This window comes from Drosophila tropicalis, unplaced genomic scaffold, assembly GCF_018151085.1.
Source record: "Drosophila tropicalis isolate 14030-0801.00 unplaced genomic scaffold, ASM1815108v1 contig_413, whole genome shotgun sequence".
In the NCBI taxonomy this organism is placed as follows: domain Eukaryota; kingdom Metazoa; phylum Arthropoda; class Insecta; order Diptera; family Drosophilidae; genus Drosophila; species Drosophila tropicalis.
In genome coordinates, this window is record NW_027172877.1 from 1314661 (window position 1) to 1334488 (window position 19828).

The 19828-nt window shown below is 37.1% G+C and overlaps 8 protein-coding genes across 9 annotated transcripts; 4 read left to right on the top strand and 4 right to left on the bottom strand.

The window, feature by feature from the left end:
* Positions 1-319: 319 nt before the first annotated feature.
* Taf10 (TBP-associated factor 10) lies at positions 320-1086 on the bottom strand. Its single transcript, XM_068285559.1, has 2 exons — positions 756-1086; positions 320-693 (listed from the first exon to the last, which is right to left on the bottom strand). Exons 1-2 carry the CDS (start codon positions 1017-1019, stop codon positions 436-438), a joined length of 522 nt encoding a protein of 173 aa, XP_068141660.1. The 5' UTR covers positions 1020-1086; the 3' UTR covers positions 320-435.
* A 39-nt stretch (positions 1087-1125) lies between these two features.
* Taf10b (TBP-associated factor 10b) lies at positions 1126-1852 on the top strand. The gene is made up of 2 exons (XM_068285560.1): positions 1126-1588; positions 1650-1852. The coding sequence occupies exons 1-2, from the start codon at positions 1223-1225 to the stop codon at positions 1743-1745; spliced, it is 462 nt and encodes a 153-aa protein (XP_068141661.1). The 5' UTR covers positions 1126-1222; the 3' UTR covers positions 1746-1852.
* aph-1 (gamma-secretase subunit Aph-1) lies at positions 1752-2750 on the bottom strand. Its single transcript, XM_068285558.1, has 2 exons — positions 2280-2750; positions 1752-2215 (listed from the first exon to the last, which is right to left on the bottom strand). Exons 1-2 carry the CDS (start codon positions 2673-2675, stop codon positions 1892-1894), a joined length of 720 nt encoding a protein of 239 aa, XP_068141659.1. The 5' UTR covers positions 2676-2750; the 3' UTR covers positions 1752-1891.
* Positions 2751-3112: 362 nt separating this feature from the next.
* Positions 3113-4836, top strand: Snx21 (Sorting nexin 21). The gene is made up of 3 exons (XM_068285526.1): positions 3113-3295; positions 3362-4199; positions 4256-4836. Coding segments are annotated over exons 1-3 (975 nt in total). The 5' UTR covers positions 3113-3294; the 3' UTR covers positions 4392-4836.
* Positions 4837-4965: 129 nt separating this feature from the next.
* Positions 4966-8549, bottom strand: Tnpo-SR (transportin 3). The gene is made up of 5 exons (XM_068285524.1): positions 8345-8549; positions 7181-8269; positions 6883-7049; positions 5435-6817; positions 4966-5364 (listed from the first exon to the last, which is right to left on the bottom strand). Exons 1-5 carry the CDS (start codon positions 8456-8458, stop codon positions 5304-5306), a joined length of 2814 nt encoding a protein of 937 aa, XP_068141625.1. The 5' UTR covers positions 8459-8549; the 3' UTR covers positions 4966-5303.
* An 86-nt stretch (positions 8550-8635) lies between these two features.
* On the top strand, positions 8636-9112 carry Snapin (SNAP associated protein). The gene has a single exon (XM_068285516.1). The coding sequence runs from the start codon at positions 8702-8704 to the stop codon at positions 9110-9112; it is 411 nt and encodes a 136-aa protein (XP_068141617.1). The 5' UTR covers positions 8636-8701.
* A 1-nt stretch (position 9113) lies between these two features.
* HemK2 (HemK methyltransferase 2) lies at positions 9114-9789 on the top strand. Its single transcript, XM_068285515.1, has one exon. The coding sequence runs from the start codon at positions 9114-9116 to the stop codon at positions 9765-9767; it is 654 nt and encodes a 217-aa protein (XP_068141616.1). The 3' UTR covers positions 9768-9789.
* A 2784-nt stretch (positions 9790-12573) lies between these two features.
* Positions 12574-17299, bottom strand: Bacc (Bacchus). Of its 2 annotated transcripts, XM_068285658.1 has the most exons (4): positions 17191-17299; positions 16126-16555; positions 13051-13210; positions 12574-12980 (listed from the first exon to the last, which is right to left on the bottom strand). In XM_068285658.1, exons 2-4 carry the CDS (start codon positions 16381-16383, stop codon positions 12931-12933), a joined length of 468 nt encoding a protein of 155 aa, XP_068141759.1. In that variant the 5' UTR covers positions 16384-16555; positions 17191-17299; the 3' UTR covers positions 12574-12930. The 2 variants fall into 2 exon arrangements, with proteins under 2 accessions (XP_068141759.1, XP_068141758.1); XM_068285657.1 differs by lacking the exon at positions 17191-17299 and having other exon boundaries at positions 16126-16930.
* Positions 17300-19828: the final 2529 nt, after the last annotated feature.

The following is a 19828-nucleotide window of genomic DNA, read 5'->3' on the forward strand; positions in this document are numbered from 1 at the left end:
GAAAAATGAACGAGATGAAATAAAACCAAATTGTAGACCTTGACTGGCTAGTCCAATCTCTAGCAATTAGAGTTTATTTTCATTTGCAATCGGGGACTTGTGTTTACTCAAAGGGACATGAATAATGCATATTGGTATAATGGTGCACGTATGTAGATAATTATATAAACATATGTACATATATGCCTACATATATAACACATATTATATTTAACCTACATTTAATTCTCAATACATATGACATCAGAGTTAAAAGACTTTCATAATTAAAGATTGTTTTAAAACATCAAATTTAAATAATATATGCACATGGATACCATTTTGTGTTTCCCATAATCTTAATTAACATTGTTAGGGGAAAGTTAAATTTATTTTCTACTTTAATATTTTTACAGGATTAATTTTGGGAATAATGTATAATTAAACAATAAGAAACTAAACAAAATATTGGGGCTTTCGGACTGTAATGCCATGATCGGCCAGAGCTGGCACCAGATCTTCCATGGCCAATGTATATTTGCGATCCTTTGGATTTTTCTTATCCTTGTTGGAACTGTGGCCACTAGAGTGCTGAATGTTAGTGCTGCGTGTCTTGCAATGTTGCAATGCGTCATTAACTATATCTGAAATGAATTTCTGTGCTGAAACAGAAATAAGTCGCACAAGCTGTGTGTCCACTGTGCCAAATCCAGCCTGTTACAAACAAGGAAAAATGTCTTAGTAAAATTACCATTTTAATGAACTGAAGTACTTGCCTGTTTTAATAAGTTAACTGTCAGGGCATCAGGGACAGTTGGCTGATAGTCCGTTAATTGTCTCATCAGCTCATCCACATCGCCCTCGTCAGGTGTAGCAGGCACCAGTTCTACATCTAAATCAACATCCAGATCATCGTCGTCATCCGTATCATCTGTTTCGGCCGATTGCATGGTTTGGATATCTTCATCTTCTTCGGTGTCTGTTCCAGAAGCCAACGAATCAACAGGAGTCATGTGAACATCTTCGCCATCGGAAGCCATGATGCAAAAAATTTGTTTGTTTACAAGAAATGTTTTATTGTTGTTAGATAAGGTAAGTGTGCGATGAACCTTGTGTCTATTATCGTTTGTGTATGTTATCGCTTTGTGTCTGTTATCGTTTTGTGACACTTCCATCTCTATCAATTAATCTAGCAAAAATTTGTTTATTTACAAAGAAGTTTTCAAGAGTCTCGAATTCAGCAATGGTTGGATCAAATTTTGGAATCATCTACAGTGGCAGCGCAGGTTCGGGACAGGGAAATGCTTCGTCCAATGTGGGCCAAGGTAGCAGCAGTCATTCTGCCCTTGGAGACCGTGAACGGTCTTCGGCACCGGGGTCACATCTAAGTGACTTTATGTTGCAACTGGAGGACTACACTCCACTGATTCCAGATGCCGTGACATCACACTATTTGAATATGGGTGGCTTCCATTCAGATGACAAACGCATTGTCCGACTTGTTTCACTCGCAGCTCAAAAGTACATTTCAGATGTAGTCGATGATGCACTGCAGCATTCCAAGGCACGCACACATATGCAGAACTCGAATACACCAGGTGGCTCAAAGGTGAGTAGGAAGTGGGTACGAATCAATGGAAATGTAAAGTTATATACATCTCTAATTTCAGGCCAAGGATCGCAAGTTTACTTTAACCATGGAAGATTTGCAACAGGCTCTGGCCGATTATGGCGTCAATGTGCGCAAAATGGACTATAGCCAGTAGTACATATAATATTAGACAGTTCATTTTTTATTTCAGTTAGTCCTACTCAAAAACACACACATTTTACAAAATAATTAAATTACATATTATATTATGAAAACCTACAATCTAAATTAGTTAATACTTAATGTCAGGGTAATATTTTTTCATTGACAAGTTATGAATTTCCTAAAACTGCGTGAAGTGCCACCGGCTACCTTAAAAGCCAACACTCCAGTCAAGACGGTCACAATATAATTAGGCAGCAAAGTGGCTACATACAAAGCCTCAGCATTTAGAAGAGTCAGCAGAGAGACAAAGAGATGTGATCCCACTACATAGGCAATATGCAGATAATTGTTCGTGTCGAAGGCGTTGAAAAATATCACGCTCCAGAAAGTGTGCAACAATATAATGGATAAAGCTTGAGCCGCTGAGGTGATAAAAAAGAATTCTGATCCGCCCTTCAAGCCCATTGTGCCCGGTCCACTCTGTTAAAAATATATAGATTCCGGCTTTAGCAAGGCTACTTTTGAATTCAAAACAATCACTTACCATATCGGCTAGTACATTGACCAAGGCAAACATTCCCGAAATGATGCCGAAGCCTAAGCCGGAAACATAGGCTAAAATATGCTTGTTATCCGTCACCCTTGTGTCCTCGGCCACCGCATGGAGACCCTGTTCTGTGCTCCTCAATATACGGTAAATAATATACCGAAAACATTCTTGAAATATCACTGAGAAGACAACACCAAAGGCTAAAACATCACGCAATGGGATGACGGCAAACCAGAGCAGTGAGGAAAGTAACAGTGACAGCAGCCAGAAAAATGCTGCCGCTATTAGTATGATGATTCTCACAGGATCGTGGCCAATGGTGAATATGAACAAGGCAAATGGTGGTCCAAATGCTATAAAGGTGCAACCAAAGAACTCAGGTAACGTCATCGCTTTCTCCAAAGATTTGTCTTATTTTCCACTCCGCCTCCTGGTCCCTGTGTCAGCCGATAAAAATCGTTTTGATGCCGACTATCGTTATCGAAATTAACAGTTTTCTTGCTACGCATTAATAAACTATTAGGCATGTATGCACTCACCCACATATATAAATGAAATAAAACTCCTCTTAAATGCTAAGAAAATTAAGATATATTTAATTTAATTATAAATAAATTTTTTAACTATCGGAATATTCATAAACTGCTGTTTTAAGAAAAAAAAAAGAAACAAATTAACTTTTAATCCATGGTTCTTAAATTTAAATTATGCGGACACACAAAATTTGGATATTTAAAATTATACTGTAATGGGTATCTCATGCGCCGACTCACAGCCACTTCCTGTGTGAACTATGTAAAACAAAGGCGCCCCACTTCCAGTTGCATCTACTCTTTGGGGGTTCGGGGCGGGCTTTGTATTGGATTAGTCATTGTCATCATTTATATACATATTTGCAGTGAATCAAACAATTACACAAACAGACGTTAAAGCAAAAACAACAACTGAAAAGCTGTTACACCAGCAAAATTATTCACTTTTCTGCAGTGTATTATAATTAACATTCGAAAGTGGGTGACACAAATCAATTATAGCTTTAAGCAACTGAGAATTTAACTTAATGTCTATTTCGTTAGTGCATGCTGTGATGGCGAAACGTCTGTTGCCCCACCAGGAATCTGTGGATGATCCTGGTCCAGATGATTTGGATAGTCCGGCCATAGAAGCCGCCGCCTTGGATATACCAGAACAAACTACGGATAAGGCCATTCAGAAGGGTTTCTGGGAACGACCAGCCACAAAATATCAACCACCTCCAGATGATGGTTCCACTGTGCTCCGATTTGATATATTGCAGGCGCACATTATGCCGCGCGATGGTGTAGATCTGAAGATTAAACGTTATGTTGTCTACGAATTGACTGTACGTCAGGATTGCGCAACCGAGGATACTCAACCGGCCAAGATAGAGCGCAGATATACCGATTTTCGTGAACTCTACTTAAGCCTCAAACGTCAGTATCCCGTGGAAATGGCCAATAAATTTTTTCCCAGCAAAGTGCTGATGGGTAACTTTAAGTCCGATTTGATCGGTGAGAGGAGTGTAGCCTTTGAGGAATTCATCGCACATGTGGCCCATATCGAAAAGTTACGGGACACCGATGTATTCCTACATTTCCTGCAAAACGAAGAACTAAACCTTGCATGCCAGTTGTTGGATCAGCGTCGGAATGAGTTTGCTATACCGATATTGGAGAATTGCTTTCGTCTGCTGAACAAAATCTATATGAACCGATCCAAACCGGTCCTGTTAATACTCTGCCGACTTGTTGCAGCCGCCTGCGCATTATCTCCAGTTCCCTATCACTCTGCCGAACGCTGGGCCTTGCTGGCTTTGAATCGTTTTGATACATTGTCGGATATTGATCTGCTGCCATTGTATATACCCCTATTGCATACCTGCGCACATTTATGGTAAGAACATTTTAAAAAACAGCAATTAATTGTTTTACTATCTCTTGGCATTTTAGGTGGCAACGTGGCCAGGATCAGAAACCAATCACAGATCGCTTAACAAGCATGTCCAAGAAAGGCATCAACACAGCTTCAACTGTAAGCCTTATGCAGGCCATTCATAAAATTGATCCACGCACTGAAACCATTTAAGGGGATATCTTCAACAACACGTCAATTTCACAAATATTCAGATGAACTCTTCAAGAGATCGATTTATCAAGTATCTCGTCATCGCAAAGCGTCAAGTGCAATTTAGATCAAAAACAAAATCAATGTGCAATTAGTTTTAAGTTTAAAGTACGTAAAATTAGGTGTTCTATTTGTTTTTTTATTATATCAATTCTTGTTTTGTCTAATATTGTAAAAATGTATACTAATGCAAGGTGTTTGTTTTAGAATATTTGATAGCTAGTTTGCACATTTCAAACAACATTTTTTTGATCACTATATTTGGATCACAATCCTCCCAAGTGCTAATCTCTGTTGAAAATCGTTGGGAGATAATGAGCGAGCAACCTTATGATATTTACTTTATTCGTAAAATCTTTTCGGATCATCTTTATTATTGTTGTTTATTAACTTTCTAATCTGCCAATGTTTTCCAGTCATCGTTCCTCTTTTGATCGAACACAACTCAAATTTTATTTATTTCATGCATGTATGAATCATTATATACCTATATATATATGAAAACCCTTTCATTAATGGAAATTTTCTCTTTTCATTTTGAGTCATACAATTCTGTTATTTATTTTACTTATTCTTAGGGTAATTGGTTTTTACTTTGTTTTTTTCTGGTTTCTAAGTCAGTTTATGTATGTGTTTCTACAAGGGTGGGGTAGGGGTTGGAGTTAAATATAAAATTTCTAATCTTATGGGCTAGGATAGTTTTGTGAGGATCTCTCAGAATTATACAATTTATACTTAAGATGTCAACTAATTGTAAATGTTTAAATTAGGCATACCAATAGATCGTAAAATAACTTCATTGCTTTTTTTTGTTACTTAGATACATTTGTCAAATATACACAATCTTATGTATGTTTGCTTGTTTTATGTATCTCAGCGAAATAGTCGCGTAAATGTTTTCAAAGCCTGTGAAACGGATTTAGTTGTGTCCGCCCTGAAAAAAAAAGTAAATTCAAACGAAACATTAGAAGTCTGAAGTCAATTTGTTAGATGGTTAAACTTACCTTATTACCGTAGTGCTAAACTCATCGATTTGCTGTTGGGTGGCCGTAACACAGCCACCACTATTCTTTTTCGGCAGAGCCTCCAAAGCATTGGCCAAAAATGTTTGCATTTGTGCGGGGCCAATTACTTGCTTCAATTCATGGAGAACCTCGGCCACATCGGCCAACATATACGAGTGTAGTTGAAACACTGAGGCCTGAATTAGATTCATTACTAAAGCACCACCATGCTGAGTAGCCAATTCAATGATCAAGGGACGGCATTCCGCATGCCTATGGTGGCTATTGCTTCGGCCCCATGTTAATAGATTAATGAAAAACTTCATTACCGACGAATTGGCTTCACGGTGATCCAGTGAGCAGGCTATTAAGGCGCATTGGAAAATGGGTGTTATCAGCGAACTCTGCACCAGCTGTAGGGGACAACAGTCAAGGTAACGGGAAGCGAGGCGGAAAAAATCATCAACAGTATCGGGATTATTACGCAGTCCATTCTCTAATTGCAACAGGCTAAATGTAGGCTCAATGAAGGCCTGCAACATCTCTAACAATCCGGCTATGCAATCCGTCGTCTTGGCGAATTCATCGACAAGTATGGAGCCCACATATAGGAAACAACTATGATGTTGTACAGCATACAGGACAACCATTTGCTTGATCAATGGTTCTACAAGCATTATGGCCTGCTTTCGAACCATGCGAATTGAGTACCGTATCAGGCGGCAAGTTCTCTCCATTATACGCAAGTCGCTTTGATATTTGTCCATTATACGTGAGATCAAAGGCCAGGCGTCAGTTAATATGCCGACGGTGGGATGTTCTACATTATCGGGTATTTCAGGATTCGTGTGCCTTATAATTGCACACGCTCGATCAATCCAATAGACTGGATCATTTCGATCTCCTTTTTGTAGATTTTCCGTTGCTTCTGCTCCATTGTTGCCAATCTCGACCAACTGACTAAGCGGTTGCAATTGAAAACTCACAATTTCTCTCAACGCCGGCTGTAACTGCTCGCGGGGTAATTTAGTCAGGATCAATGATATACCCTTAAGTAAACCGATGGCCACGTCGTTGTTAATCTGATAACTATCTAGACTGCGAGCAATTTCCACCAGGCCACTTATATGACACACCATTTTCAGTCTACAAGCCGAGCAAATGGATGTTAATGCGATGGCTGCAGCAGGAGCCAGGCCATTTTTCTGTTGCAAGGCATACAAGAGAAAGTTTAGCACCGCTTCCAAAGACTCTGGATGATTCTCAATCCAATCGCAAAGTTCACCAATCAAAAGAATTGCCGTATACCTAACTGCAATATGCGTTTGCTCTGACATATTTAGTATTGCTTCGACAACTTTTGGGATCACATCGTTTTCCTCACTGAAAGATTATAAATCAATATTGAAAGCATCATGATAATAATAAAGGAATTGATGGCGACTTACGGCAATATATTTTTGGCCACATTTTGCATGACAAACAAGGCTGCCTCAGTGGACTCCCATGTAGTATTTGGTGCTTGGAGAATGAGAAACATTTGCTTAAAACAAGCACCTGAGCCAACTATAAATGCAACATCTTTGATTAAGTCGGAAACTTTACGACGAAAGTCCTGGAAATAAAATCAAATGTTACATCTAGATGAATTGGATAGAAATAAAAACTTAACTTCTAATACAGGTTAGTGTGGATTATAGTCATAATCCTTTGTCTTGAACTAAAATTGATTGATAAATCTCTTACATAGAAATTATTGTTCTCTTCAATGAGGCCATCGTGATCGCTTTCCATTTGCGAGTGTCTGTATAACGCGCTGATTAGCCGCTCTATATGTGGTCTGAAATGAGCTGTCAATTTATCATCGTAACGCTGAAAGAGATCCTCACTCAGCTTGTACCACAAATAGAACGTAATCTCGGCTACTTCATAGTCGAAATGTCCCACACAAAGTAAAACCAAATCGAGTCCTTTGAGCGAATAATGTGGTTGAGGCTGATCTGAAGATAGCATATCATAAAAAAATACTTCGCATAGCGATGTAAAAATGCGACAAAAATTCATAGTCTTATCGGTATCTTCATGGGCCACACTTAGATGATAGGCAGGCTCCAGCATGCATACAGCCTGAAAGACTTGTGCCTCCATTGAGTCATTTTCGTGATCGTGCCTGGTGCCCATGCAGGAGAGCAGAGCACAAACACATTCTGTGGCGTTGTCATGCAGTTTGCCAGCCGTTTCGGGTTCATTCAGTAGGCGAAAGGCCAGCTGGGTGAGTGGATTATTGCAGATGAGTGATAGGGGAAAAGCGTGAATGACAAGCCAGGCGCTATAGGTGCGTAATGTAGCGTTCCAAATGCGCTCCTTTGACACATCCTCGCGCTGCTGCAGGCACATGTAGAGAAATTTCAAAACGCATTCGGCACTCGCATCCAATTGTTTGTGCACCTCCTCCCGACGATTGGCACCCAATCGCAGGTACCGCGAATCAATCTCTTCGGGTATTACTTTCAACACTTCCAACAGAGGCCAAATGGCTGCTGGATGTGGTGCCAGTGCCTTGATAAGATCGTTAATAGGTTCTTGCCAAGATGCCATTAACAGAGCCAAGTCGGCCACTGCTAAACTTAATTGCGTCACAATTACATTATCGGTTTGCTCATCGATCTGGCCTATGTGCGTAATCAGTGAATCCCTAAGGGATTCGTGAGTGTGCGGCGGTAATTCACTGAAGGAATTCTGAATTTTATTTCTCATTGTTTGCGCAGCAAAATAGTTGGCGTGCAGATCGCGTTTTTGGTGAAGCAGTTCATCCGCTATGGTCCATGAGTATATCTAACAGAATGGAGATATATCAATTCAAAATTGAGATCAATCATTAAAACGAGGCGGTGTCTTCCTCCTACTCACCGACTTCTGAAAGTCCTGTAGCCATTTGTTAGCTTTTTCCTGTTCCTTGGGATTGTTGCCTTGAAATAGGGCATTAATTGCCTGATATACCACATCAACTGAATATGTATCCATATCGCCCGCTGGTATAATTAAGGCATAAAGTCAAAATTACAAAATTAACCAATATTTTTTATTATTATATTTATTAGCGATGGTTAAAGAAACGAAAAGGATATTACAATCGAATAAAATAAATAGTCGATAATTATATAGTTGGAAATCGATAAATATGCACTCATCTCTAATTATTAAAATAAATTGAGTGAAACTTTATTGGTTAAGGAATTTGAATGACTCCTACATTTCCTTTCGGCCATGGACAGAGATTCCGATAGCACTGTCACTTCTTTGGATGAGAATACCGAGAACTTTTGCACGAATCCCACTCGAGACATTTTGGCTGAAGGCATAACGAACCTTTTTAAGCCAACGATAGAAAAATTAGATGAGCGTGTGGCTTCCACCATTCAATTGCAAACCGAACTTCGAGGACAATTGGATGCTCTGTCCGCCCAGCTAAAAGATATAGAGAAGGCCCAAAATCAGATACCCGAATTCTCGGAGAAGGTAAAAGAGCTTCTCAACGTCAAACACAAGGTGACGATCATTAACAACGTCTTGGGCGCTAGCCAGGAACGATTGATAGGGTTGCATAAGTTAATCGAGAAGGAACAACATCGTCGTCAGGCGCTTCTCGACTCGGCACTGACAACCAACATATCGTAGAATGGAAACACCACACACTGAGCACTTGACCTCCGAGGACTATGAATTTGTTTATGAGCCAGCGGAGGACTCGTTTTTATTGCTAGATGCTTTAGAAAAGGATTTGCAGTTTTTGGAAGAACAACAACCTCATTTGTGTGTAGAGATTGGCTCTGGTTCAGGTGTCATTATCACAGCATTATCAAAAAAATTCTCCAACTCTGCTCTCTGCCTGGCCACAGACATCAATCCCCGAGCCTGTAAAGCAACTAAAAGCACTGCAATAAAAAATCATGCACAGGTTGAGTGCCTAAACTGCAATTTAACCCAACCGTTGCGCAAACGTTCTGTCGATTTGCTGGTCTTCAATCCCCCATATGTCGTAACCAGCGATGAGGAGATGCAATTACAAAATATTGCAGCAACAGAACGAAATTTGGTTTATTCCTGGGCTGGCGGTCAAGATGGTCGTCGTGTTACTGACATTCTGCTTAAGCAATTAGATGACATTCTCTCGCCAAATGGAGTTCTCTATTTGCTTCTTCTGCGTGAAAACAAACCAGAAGAAATCATCAACTATCTAACTAAACTACGTTTTAAGGCTGTCAAATTCATGGAACGACGCATTCCAGGCGAATATCTGTATATACTGAAAGTAACTCGTCTTTCAACTTGATTTTTACCTACTTGTGCAATAAATCAAAATAAGTAAAGCAAATTTTCATAGTTGTTGAAAATCTTATTTGATATTTATCATCATAGTCTTACCTACATATGTTTATATTTAAAATGACTAAATCGATAAGGAATGATAAATATTTATTGCCTTTTTTAGTATAATTATGTTCAATTGCTTAAAACATTTTGAATGAAGTTATTCTAATTTCATTCTTAAGTAACAACATTTAACAAGGCCACATAGTAATTGTAAGCTAATCTCTTGGCTTTAGAACTAAAATTGCATATAATAAGACTTTTGCATGTGTCGGATAAAACAGATCAATTCATATGGCTCTAGCAATAAGTTTTAATGGGCAAACTATGTTCTAGCTTAGACTATTTTATATACATATAGGAAATAGAAAATTATTGAAAATTTATAGATGCTAGTTCAGGAAAATCTATAAGTAAATTCATTTATTTAATATTTTATTTTATTATTAATTTCTTTTGTCTGTATTTTATTGAACCACTGATATTGATGAAAAAATGTGAGCTAAAAGGAGTATCCATGAATACAATCAAATCGTAAACTTCATTTAAACGCTCTTAAGGACAATTGTAAGAAGGTAGTGACGAGTTGAAGATAAATTTGAAGAAAGATCATTAGCAAACGATAAGATTAAATTTTGCATGTAACAAAACTGATAATCAGGTTTCAGGCTGACATCGTCTGGACTGATGAAAGATCATGAAGTATAAAAAACAGTAGTCCCAGATGACTACTCTAAGGTTCAGCAGACCCCGCATAAATAGGAGTAGAAATTGAAGACTTGAAAAGTGTGTACCTTCTGTATCCAATAAAGGAGAAAAATTGGAGTACTAGTAGGATTTCTAGGATTTCTATAAGTTTGTATGATATCCCACATAAGTTTGGGAGAAATTTTAGACACTAATTAAAAATTTTTATATAAGTATTTTGTGGAACCCTATTTTTGCAAAAATATCATGATAATTTCTCATTTCTCTTGAAAGGGCACAAACAGTATTTACAACCCTCCGAGTTGGATGAAAATGTGGTTTTGAGGGATGTAAGTGCACATATGTTTTTCATATACACATCTAGATATCAATGTGTTTCTTATGTATAAGTTTATGTGTATACACACACACAACCAGAGAAATACCGAAAAGGGAAATCGACAAAATCACCGAAAGGATAACGAGCAAACAAACGACAATCAATGCTGTATGTGTACCAACTTTCATATATAAGGATATGCTAAGGCATGGGGGTGAAGAAATGTACCGGAAACTGGCCCACGTGACCCAAACAAGGCAAAAACAACCCCGAACCCTAAAAAAAACACCCAAACTCCAAACCCAAGGATATCCGCCCAAAATAATTAAAACAAGCATTTTATTGGCATCTTATGGTAAATGCCAATATTGTATGTATGTATGTATATACATATGTACATATCATCATCATCATTCATCTGATTCTCTTGTTCAGTTTTTAATGTAATTACAATAATTTATTTCATCGTTCAAAAATGTGTGTTGTTCTTTGCTTTTTTCACTACTACTGGTTACGTTTTCTTGTTCATTTTTTTCGTTTCTCTTTTTTGCAGATATATTTACAAAAATGCTCTATATATTGTGTGATTCAACATTTGGTATTTCTGGTATCAAACTTTAGTATATCTGTATAATATAGTGGTACCTGTATGGTGTATGCTGTGTATGTAATTTCAATTTGTATTTGCCATATTACTTTTGGCCAAAAATTTAAATGCTGCAAAATGGCTTTTCTTCGTTTTATTTTGTTGTTATTTTGTTATTGTTATTTTGTTATATTTTTTGTCGGTTGGCTATTTGGCATTAACTTTTATTCAATTGATAAACTTCTGCCTGTAGTTTGGGTGGTGTCTGTGTGCAATATCATTCAAATATCAGTCATTATATTTAAGATCTCTGTATTTGCTTACTGGGGTATTTTCTTTTCTTTTCTTTTAGTTTGTGTTTCTTTTTAATTTCATCCTTTTGCCGGCTAAATACCCTTATAAACTAAATACATACATTATTATGTAACATTAAAAGTTTATTCATTGGTTTTGTTTGTATTCAATTTCTCAATTTTTCACTTTATACCATTCTTCTTTTTCGGATGATTTGTTTTTTTTTTTTTTTTTACAATTTACAAATGTTAACAAAATGCAAAAAACTTGCGTGTTTCTATAATTTACGAATTTGTATTGTTGCGAATATTTTTTAAATGTGTGGTTGTAGGGGGATTTCCCCTCTTGTATCTTTTTAATACTGACATAAATACTTAAGAATTAATGCTGAAAATGATAAAGAAACTGTGGAGAAAAATCAAACTTCCCGCTGACCAAAATTTTGGAGAAAAAAAAAAAAAAAAAAAAAAACATAGTTCGAATACTCTCTCGTTTTGGCAAGAGTATCAAAAGCGAGAACAATTTCAACAACAGCGAGAGAGAGACCAAAGACGGCAAACAAAATTTTGAAACCATTTTACGACGTATTTGTTTGAGGATTTTTGGGTTTCTTTAGTCCTTTTTGAACAGGTTTTAGGCTGCTGTGAGATATTTGTTGTTTTTTTTTTTTTTTCATAATTTTCATGTTTTATTTGTTGTATTTAATTGCATTGTGGGTTCTTTTTTTTCGTTAATCTTGTTCTTGTTGTATTTTTTCGATCTCATTCTCATAAGTGTGTAACGTCTAAATTTAAATTATTTATCGTTTAAGACTTATTTTAAATACTAAAGGAAAGAAAGAACTTGGGTTTTAAGGATTCCTTTTTGTGGTTTTGTATATAGTGGGGATGCTTTACTTTTTTTCATTTTTGTCATTTTCCATATGTACAACGGAAAATGTTGTTTTTGTTTTTCAAAATTACAATTTTTGTTGAGGGTTTTTGTATTTTTTTATAAAAAAAGTACACATAAAATACAATTAAAATAAAATTTATAAGAAATAAAAAATTATTTCTTAAACATAAAAATTACATAAGTTTTTTTGCGATTTTTTTGTGGTTTTCTTTCTTTTGTTTTCTTGGTAACTTCTTGTTTTATTTATTATTAATTTAATTTTTTTTTTGTGGTTTTTTCTTTTTGTTGTGTTTTGTTTTTGTTGTATCTTTGACTACATTATTATTACGCCTGATCGTCCGAGCCGGAACCATCGTCATTATCATCATCATCATCTAGAGTAAAATAAGCAAATAGAATTTTAGTTTGGAATCGTTTAGAAGTATAAATTTCTTTTGAACTCACCATCACATTCAATATCATCCTCCTCACCATCATAGGGTATATCGTATTCGTCACTTTCAATGTCACTGTCACCCTCAATGATTTCCTCTATATCCTCTTCATCATCGGAATCGCCGCCATCGGCTGCCTTCTTGGCTTTCTTTGATTCGGGGGATTTAGCCTGTAAAGGGAAAAGAAAAGCAAACGAAAGATATTAGCATAAGAAGTATCAATATATCAAACTCATTCTACCCATACCCCAAACTTCTCCTTGATCAAGGGCAAAGCATAAAATGCTCCCCTACTCCTCCACCCGCCACCCACTCTTTCGTTGGCCCTTTATATACTATTAAGTGTATATTTAAAGCCCCAACACAGAAAGAAAAATCGTTATTTTCGCCGTAAAACAGAAGCATTTGAAAAAAACCAAATGCGCGCGCCCCAAGAAAATTCGCTGCAAACACGCAGCACCACATAGCGAGCGAACCGGAAGAGGGAGAGAGAAGAAAAACAAGCAAGAGAGAGAGAGGATGAAAGATAGCCACTTAGTATTACAAGTGCACGACTGACTGCTCTATTACATATGAATATACATATGTACATATATTACATTTACTACATAATGGTAAGGCAAAATAACAATAACGAAATGAGGCGGCATATATGTGTGTGCATACATACATATGTATGTATCCATATCCGTGAGATACAATCAAGCCAGTGACATACGTAACAGGGTGCGTTATTTTGTACTTTTTATTCGGCAATTACCGTGGTCAGTTTTCACAATTGCCAACAGTGAGTCCATGCAGTTAAGCATGCAGTATCTTTTCTTGAGCCGATCGTTTGGGTATCGTTCAATTTATTCAATATTTTCATCCCTCACATTGAATGGCGCACCCTGTATATACACACTCGATTCAGGCAAGCCAAGCGTGCGTTCGACCCACTGCAAAAGCAGCGGCGCCGCAACGCCAACGCCGCCGCCAGCGACAGCTGCGTTCTCTCTCTCTCTCTGTATCTGTGTAGCAGAGAACGAGTCAGTGTGTGTGTGTGTGTTTATGAGAGTTGTGGGTTAGACCAAACTGTACCTGAGAACGCTGCCATGAGCCAAGTTGCATGAATGAACCTTTTCCTCTCTGACACACACACAGTGTTCCAGCTGCTGCTATTGCTGCAAAAAAGGCGCAAACTGTCTACCACTTGCGTGGGCTCAACCAGCAAAACAAAAAAAAAACACGCTAATACATAAGCAGTCACGTTCCCATGTTGAAGAAGTAGAGGAAGAAGCAAAGCTGTAATACATACTCAATTGTTACAAAGCAGAAAACCAGATAATAGAAGTTTTATATACATGTGCAAACTATGCGCGGCACGAGATACAGATACAGAAAACAGGGTCATCATCAATAATAATAGTGAATAGTAGTACAATAAATGGGAATAAAACTGGTTATTGCTATGCCTAATGAAGCTTGAAAACTAAACACGTTGGGTCTAAGATTGTTAAAGTAAATGATACTATCGATAACACCTGAAAAATATTAATCGGTGCGCTTAGCAACGAATTGTCATTTGCTATATACTGGAATATGCGTTTTTAAATAATTCTAATCACAAACAAAGACAATAAATCTTTTCACTTAATATTCTAGGACTGGGAATTTGCGTCACCCTGTATAAAATGGATTGTTTTTATATACGCACTGCGCGCCATGTACCAAAATAAATACGCATAAGGCGAAAACAAAAAAGTGAAAGATAAATGTAAGCACACACACGCACACAATGAGGTATGTATATATAAGAGAGAAGAGTGGGAGACAGTGGTAGAGTGGCGCATAACTTTAAAAAAGAGAGAGACCTGACGCTTCGGAGAGCCTTCGTTAAAACTGTACATTTTATATACTTTTCTGATTTCAAGTTTTATGTCAAAATCATTTGATTAGCTAATTTATATACACACTTTAAGACTACAGCAACGATTCTTTGTGGTAAATAGTGGTGGTCGTTTAGATATTTGATCAATAAATGAGTATTTCGATTAATAGCTTAGAGAATATACCACACAACTTTGGTATGAAATGCCGGCCGGCACACTGTGCCGAAATCGACAAAAGTGCGAGTTTGAACATAGGCTATGAGAGGGTTGTCAGGTATTTTAGAAAAATGTAATTAGTGACAGTATTTAGCATAGTTTTATTCTATATACTAAGCAACCGCCTTGGAATAGTGGTGGGCGCTAGTGGCAAGGCCGCTTCGCCCACTTGCAATTGTACATAAACGAACGCAAGTGCATGTATCTCTTTAATTTTTTGAGTACACAGTGAGTATTGTGAATGCTAATGACCTGGTCTAGTTTTAGCACTTATTCGATTTTCGTTTATTAAAAATACATTAGTTACACACAGCTCTAATCGCTCAATAGCCTGAACTCGAACTGTACCGTGTGTTCGACGGTCGTTGCCTGTTTCGTCCCCTTCCAACTATCCCTCTCCTGATTAATATGTGTGGTTTAGGGGGGCCCTCTAACCTCGATTTGAACCTAACAACAATAATCTTTGATTACACTGACTCACAATCATCTTAATTTAATCGTAAACAACAATATGTATTCGAATTCTCTCTCTCTCTCTCTGTATTCAGTACATAACACCAACAGGGAAAGAGAGAGATTGGAAGAGAGAATGATTAACTATTCTCTTTGAATCTCTTTTCGTATAAACTCTCTCTCCCTCTACTAGCTCAATTGAAAAAGGCGGCCTAAAATTTTGAAGAAAAAAAAAAATATATATATATGGAAAAAACGTGTGTACATCTATTTCTAGAATTATATATTTTAATGTAAGATATTTTTGTAATTTATTTCCAAGGGGAAAAGAGTAAATTTAGGAAAACTTTTCATGAATCACTTTTTAAAAGAAGCGTAAACAAAAAAATGACAGATACAGATACACATAGCGTCATCTAGCAATCAATAAAAAGATAGCGTTGAAAAAGCTAAACAGTACCCCTCCGCGCCAACTGAAGTGCGTCGTTGTTTTGGATCGGTTAACTGTACGAATTGTGAATAATGAAAATAAGGAAGATACTTACATCGGACGGCCGTTTTGTGCCTTTCACTGTTTCCTTAGCGGGGGCGGCGGCAGCACTAGCGTCAGCTTTATCCTCGCCATCCTTTGCCGTGCCATTATCGGCAGCCGCATCACCACCGGCAGCATCGGCCGCTGATGCCTTATCCTCGGCCGCGGCTTTCGATTTGAGATCCTCCTTCACTGCTGCAACATCATCGCTGGCGGCAACCTTCTCGACGGCAACATCACCATTATTTTGTTGTTCTGTCGCTGCAGACATTTTGTTAATGTTGAACTTGTTTGTTGGTTTTTGTTTAACTTATTCTTTTAATATTATATAACGCTTAATGGTTATATATAGTGTGTTATTATTTGGGGGAAAAGGAAGTGTGTATACTTCGTTTCCTTTTCCTTTTTTGTTTTCCTTCTCTTTTGATTGCTGTATATGGTATCTATTTGGGTTGATTGTTGACAAAAATTAGCGCAAAATTACTCGGAGGAAAAATACGAGAACGAGAACCGCACCGCACGAAGCACACAAACACAATGAAATAATATCTCGACCAGCTTAAGTATTTATGAAATACAAATGTAGCTAGAAAACATCCACTCTCTCTAGCACTCACTCTCACACACACACACAAGAGCTAGTTCGCTCTCAAATGTGGCAGATAAACGGCTCTCTCTCATACGCACACACAAACACACACATGCTTGCGGTCTGCCGGTCTTGCTCTCTATTTCTCTCTCCCTCTCTCTCTCTTTCGCACGTATAGTTTATGCTCATACACTGGAACAAAAACTTCTGCGGCATTTGTTTAGCAGTAGTTGACAGCAAAGTAGAGAGAAGACAACAACAACATTGCTGCTCTATAGGTGGCAAAATTCAAGAGATCGAGAGAGTTATTTTTACAATAATTTTGAAAAAATTTTTGTTTTTGTCTATATTTGTATATATGAAATAATAGGAAATATTTATATATTCGAAAAATAAATTAGCAGCGGTACAGGATAATACTAGTATATTATCCTAATATTTCCCGCCTTGCTAATTTCTTTTGTTAGATTATTTTTTGTTTCTCCTGACCACCGATATGTGTATCCGCTGACGGCTCGTACAAGACTAAACGTGCTGTCATTTTTGTGACTACAAAACGCCGACTTCTTCGTATCTGGTAAACTTTGGGCTTCCGATATTTTGTGCTGTAGCCGGTTAACCTTTATTCGAATCCGACCAAAATCACCTGGAATCGATAGGTTTAATGTTGAACTTAATTTTGGTTTTTATCCCAAACCGGTGCGATCAAAATTAGATTCAGAATTGACAAAATGAGTGGGTTTCTTGATTAACTTCATACAAAAATGCTTGGGTTTCGTGAGTACAGAAAACAGGCGGCCGCCTTCCCGGCATGTTTGGCGGTAAATTTGAAAATTGCTATTGCCGCTGCCGCTGCCGAAGGTGGATGATGATGTCGATGCTGATGTTGGTGGTGCAGATGTGTGCCTTCTATTTTGTGGCAGCATACATTTTATTCTTTCGTACTATATGGTATTTATAGAGTGGACCAGAGAGAAGCGTGGGCCGATTACAATAACGAAAATATTGAGGTCAATTGATTACTTGCTATGTGTAAAATTTTATGATTTCTTTGGCTTTGATTGAAAGGTAAATGTATCTATTTTAAATGGCTACATTTATATAAATATACCTTTCTTAAATATGTTTGCTTTTTTTATAGATACATAGGTACATACATATACATACATATGTATGTACATACATACATACATAATTAAATACATATTTGAAATGTGTTTAAAGGTCCGGTTAACAGTGGGCAACATTCCATAAATTCTATTACCATAGTTTATTATTTGTATCTTCTGAAGGGTTTTGATATACTAAAAGATACAGATGGTCTTTTGGGTTTTCAACTTAAAGAATTATCAGTTTTGGTAGTCATCTGAACTCATTGCGAACAAGGTTCACCCTTATTCCGGTTTTTTCATATAAATAAAATATGCTATGGCCGTTCTTACTCTATCCACGGATCCCGCATTTGTTGTTTGCTGGCTCATTCTTCTCTGTTCGTTACACGAACCATCTTGGTTCTGGTATAGACTAATGATCGGCCAGCTCCGCTTCACACAATATTATTGTGTATCGTTCTATTGGGAACTGAGGAACTGCTTGCCTCAGTTGTTTTTCTTTCACTTTTCTGTGGTTATTCTGCTATTTTTATGCAAAGAATACAAAATGAAATATGTATGTAGCTATAGTTTTTTTTTTTCTTGTTGTAATCTGAATAATACGGGGGAACGGAGATGGAGACAGAGACCGAGACCGGCCGGCTGTCAGCGTTGGCTAATTAAAACCGACGGAACCTCTCGTCGTTGTACCAGTTTGCTGTTGTTGTCGCTCACGCTCACTCACGTTGGTGGGGGCTGGCGCATTTTGTATGGCAAACACCTGTAATCGTGGGACAATCATTGAGTTATCATATTTGAGTAGCAACAAACGAACGAACGAACGGGCAGTAGCTGTGACTTTTGCTTGCCTTTGGAAGCTTCTACAACTTATTTATTAAATTTTTTGTTTGATAAGCCGATTTGCGTCTTCATTTTTTCTGTGCGGTTATTCGGCATTCTTTCTGCTTTTCTTGGTGTTAAGTTGAGTGCCACAGCAGGGGCAAATTCATTCATACATATGTACATATGTATGTATGTATGTATGTATTTCAAACTTACAATTAGATATTGTAAGTAGGCATTTTGTTGATATATTCAAGATCAGGTACGATTTTACCTGGTCACATCTTTGCAAATGCATAAAATCATTTCTCTTCAAGGCTGGCCATAAAATACTCATAATATTTGTATGCTAAAAACTTTATTTTTTTTTCTTTGGAAAAATGCGATAAGAAAGGTTCTGAGCGGAAAGGACAACAGTGCAAGGCATTCATACAACAGTTAGCGCTATTTCTAAGAACGTTAATAACATCTGCTTGACCTACAAAAAAAACCTCTACCCTAACCTAACTCAACTTATTTAAAAAGTTACATAGTATACATGTAGTATGTATGTATGCATGTATGTACATACATACGTATGTATGTATGTATATTTGAGGTATATTTATCTATTTATGTATGTATGTATGTACATAACATACATACAAACATATGTATATACATATGTACATACATATACATATGTAAATGCAATGCATTATGCATTTACACATTGCGTCATTAAAAAAAGGTGTGAACAATCGATATAACATACAACATGAGCTGCGTACAGTAATAATTAAGTATGCGTACATATGTATGTATTTATTTATGTATACATACACAGATTCACATATAAGTACAGTGGGCCCTCGATTAACAATTGTCCCGAATAAGAAACATTTTTTTTTTGGAGAAAACAAGTGTCCCTTTACTAACAAATCGAAAAAGGTTAAAAAACACAAACCATTTATTTTTTCCAACATGGATGTCGCCTTTCGTCCAATACAGATTCAGATCCTTAAATGTTATATGAATGTATGATGAATATATTGGTAAGTGTTGGTAGAGTAGATTGTCAATAAAATAGTTCTTTCGCTTAAAGAACGCATAACGAACATAAGACCCTAGAACCGATTGTGTTCCTCAACCGAGTGTCCACTGTATGTGTTCGCATGTATGTATGTAAGCTTAACGATTAAGAGTTTAATGTT

What these genes read in the sequence shown, in the direction of transcription:
- Taf10b (XM_068285560.1), top strand. Translation starts at nt 1,223, where the DNA reads ATGGTTGGATCAAATTTTGGAATCATCTACAGTGGCAGCGCAGGTTCG. An exon ending in ATACACCAGGTGGCTCAAAG is followed by an intron (nt 1,589 to 1,649) that starts GTGAGTAGGAAG and finishes CTCTAATTTCAG; the next exon opens with GCCAAGGATCGCAAGTTTAC.
- HemK2 (XM_068285515.1), top strand. Translation starts at nt 9,114, where the DNA reads ATGGAAACACCACACACTGAGCACTTGACCTCCGAGGACTATGAATTT.
- Snx21 (XM_068285526.1), top strand. An exon ending in CATACCTGCGCACATTTATG is followed by an intron (nt 4,200 to 4,255) that starts GTAAGAACATTT and finishes TTGGCATTTTAG; the next exon opens with GTGGCAACGTGGCCAGGATC.
- Tnpo-SR (XM_068285524.1), bottom strand. Translation starts at nt 8,458, where the DNA reads ATGGATACATATTCAGTTGATGTGGTATATCAGGCAATTAATGCCCTA. An exon ending in TACAGGACTTTCAGAAGTCG is followed by an intron (nt 8,270 to 8,344) that starts GTGAGTAGGAGG and finishes CCATTCTGTTAG; the next exon opens with ATATACTCATGGACCATAGC. An exon ending in AAGAGAACAATAATTTCTAT is followed by an intron (nt 7,050 to 7,180) that starts GTAAGAGATTTA and finishes TTTTATTTCCAG; the next exon opens with GACTTTCGTCGTAAAGTTTC.
- Taf10 (XM_068285559.1), bottom strand. Translation starts at nt 1,019, where the DNA reads ATGGCTTCCGATGGCGAAGATGTTCACATGACTCCTGTTGATTCGTTG. An exon ending in CAGTTAACTTATTAAAACAG is followed by an intron (nt 694 to 755) that starts GCAAGTACTTCA and finishes TGTTTGTAACAG; the next exon opens with GCTGGATTTGGCACAGTGGA.
- Bacc (XM_068285658.1), bottom strand. Translation starts at nt 16,383, where the DNA reads ATGTCTGCAGCGACAGAACAACAAAATAATGGTGATGTTGCCGTCGAG. An exon ending in GCACAAAACGGCCGTCCGAT is followed by an intron (nt 13,211 to 16,125) that starts GTAAGTATCTTC and finishes TTCCCTTTACAG; the next exon opens with GCTAAATCCCCCGAATCAAA. An exon ending in GGATGATATTGAATGTGATG is followed by an intron (nt 12,981 to 13,050) that starts GTGAGTTCAAAA and finishes ATTTTACTCTAG; the next exon opens with ATGATGATGATGATAATGAC.
- Snapin (XM_068285516.1), top strand. Translation starts at nt 8,702, where the DNA reads ATGGACAGAGATTCCGATAGCACTGTCACTTCTTTGGATGAGAATACC.
- aph-1 (XM_068285558.1), bottom strand. Translation starts at nt 2,675, where the DNA reads ATGACGTTACCTGAGTTCTTTGGTTGCACCTTTATAGCATTTGGACCA. An exon ending in TCAATGTACTAGCCGATATG is followed by an intron (nt 2,216 to 2,279) that starts GTAAGTGATTGT and finishes TATTTTTAACAG; the next exon opens with AGTGGACCGGGCACAATGGG.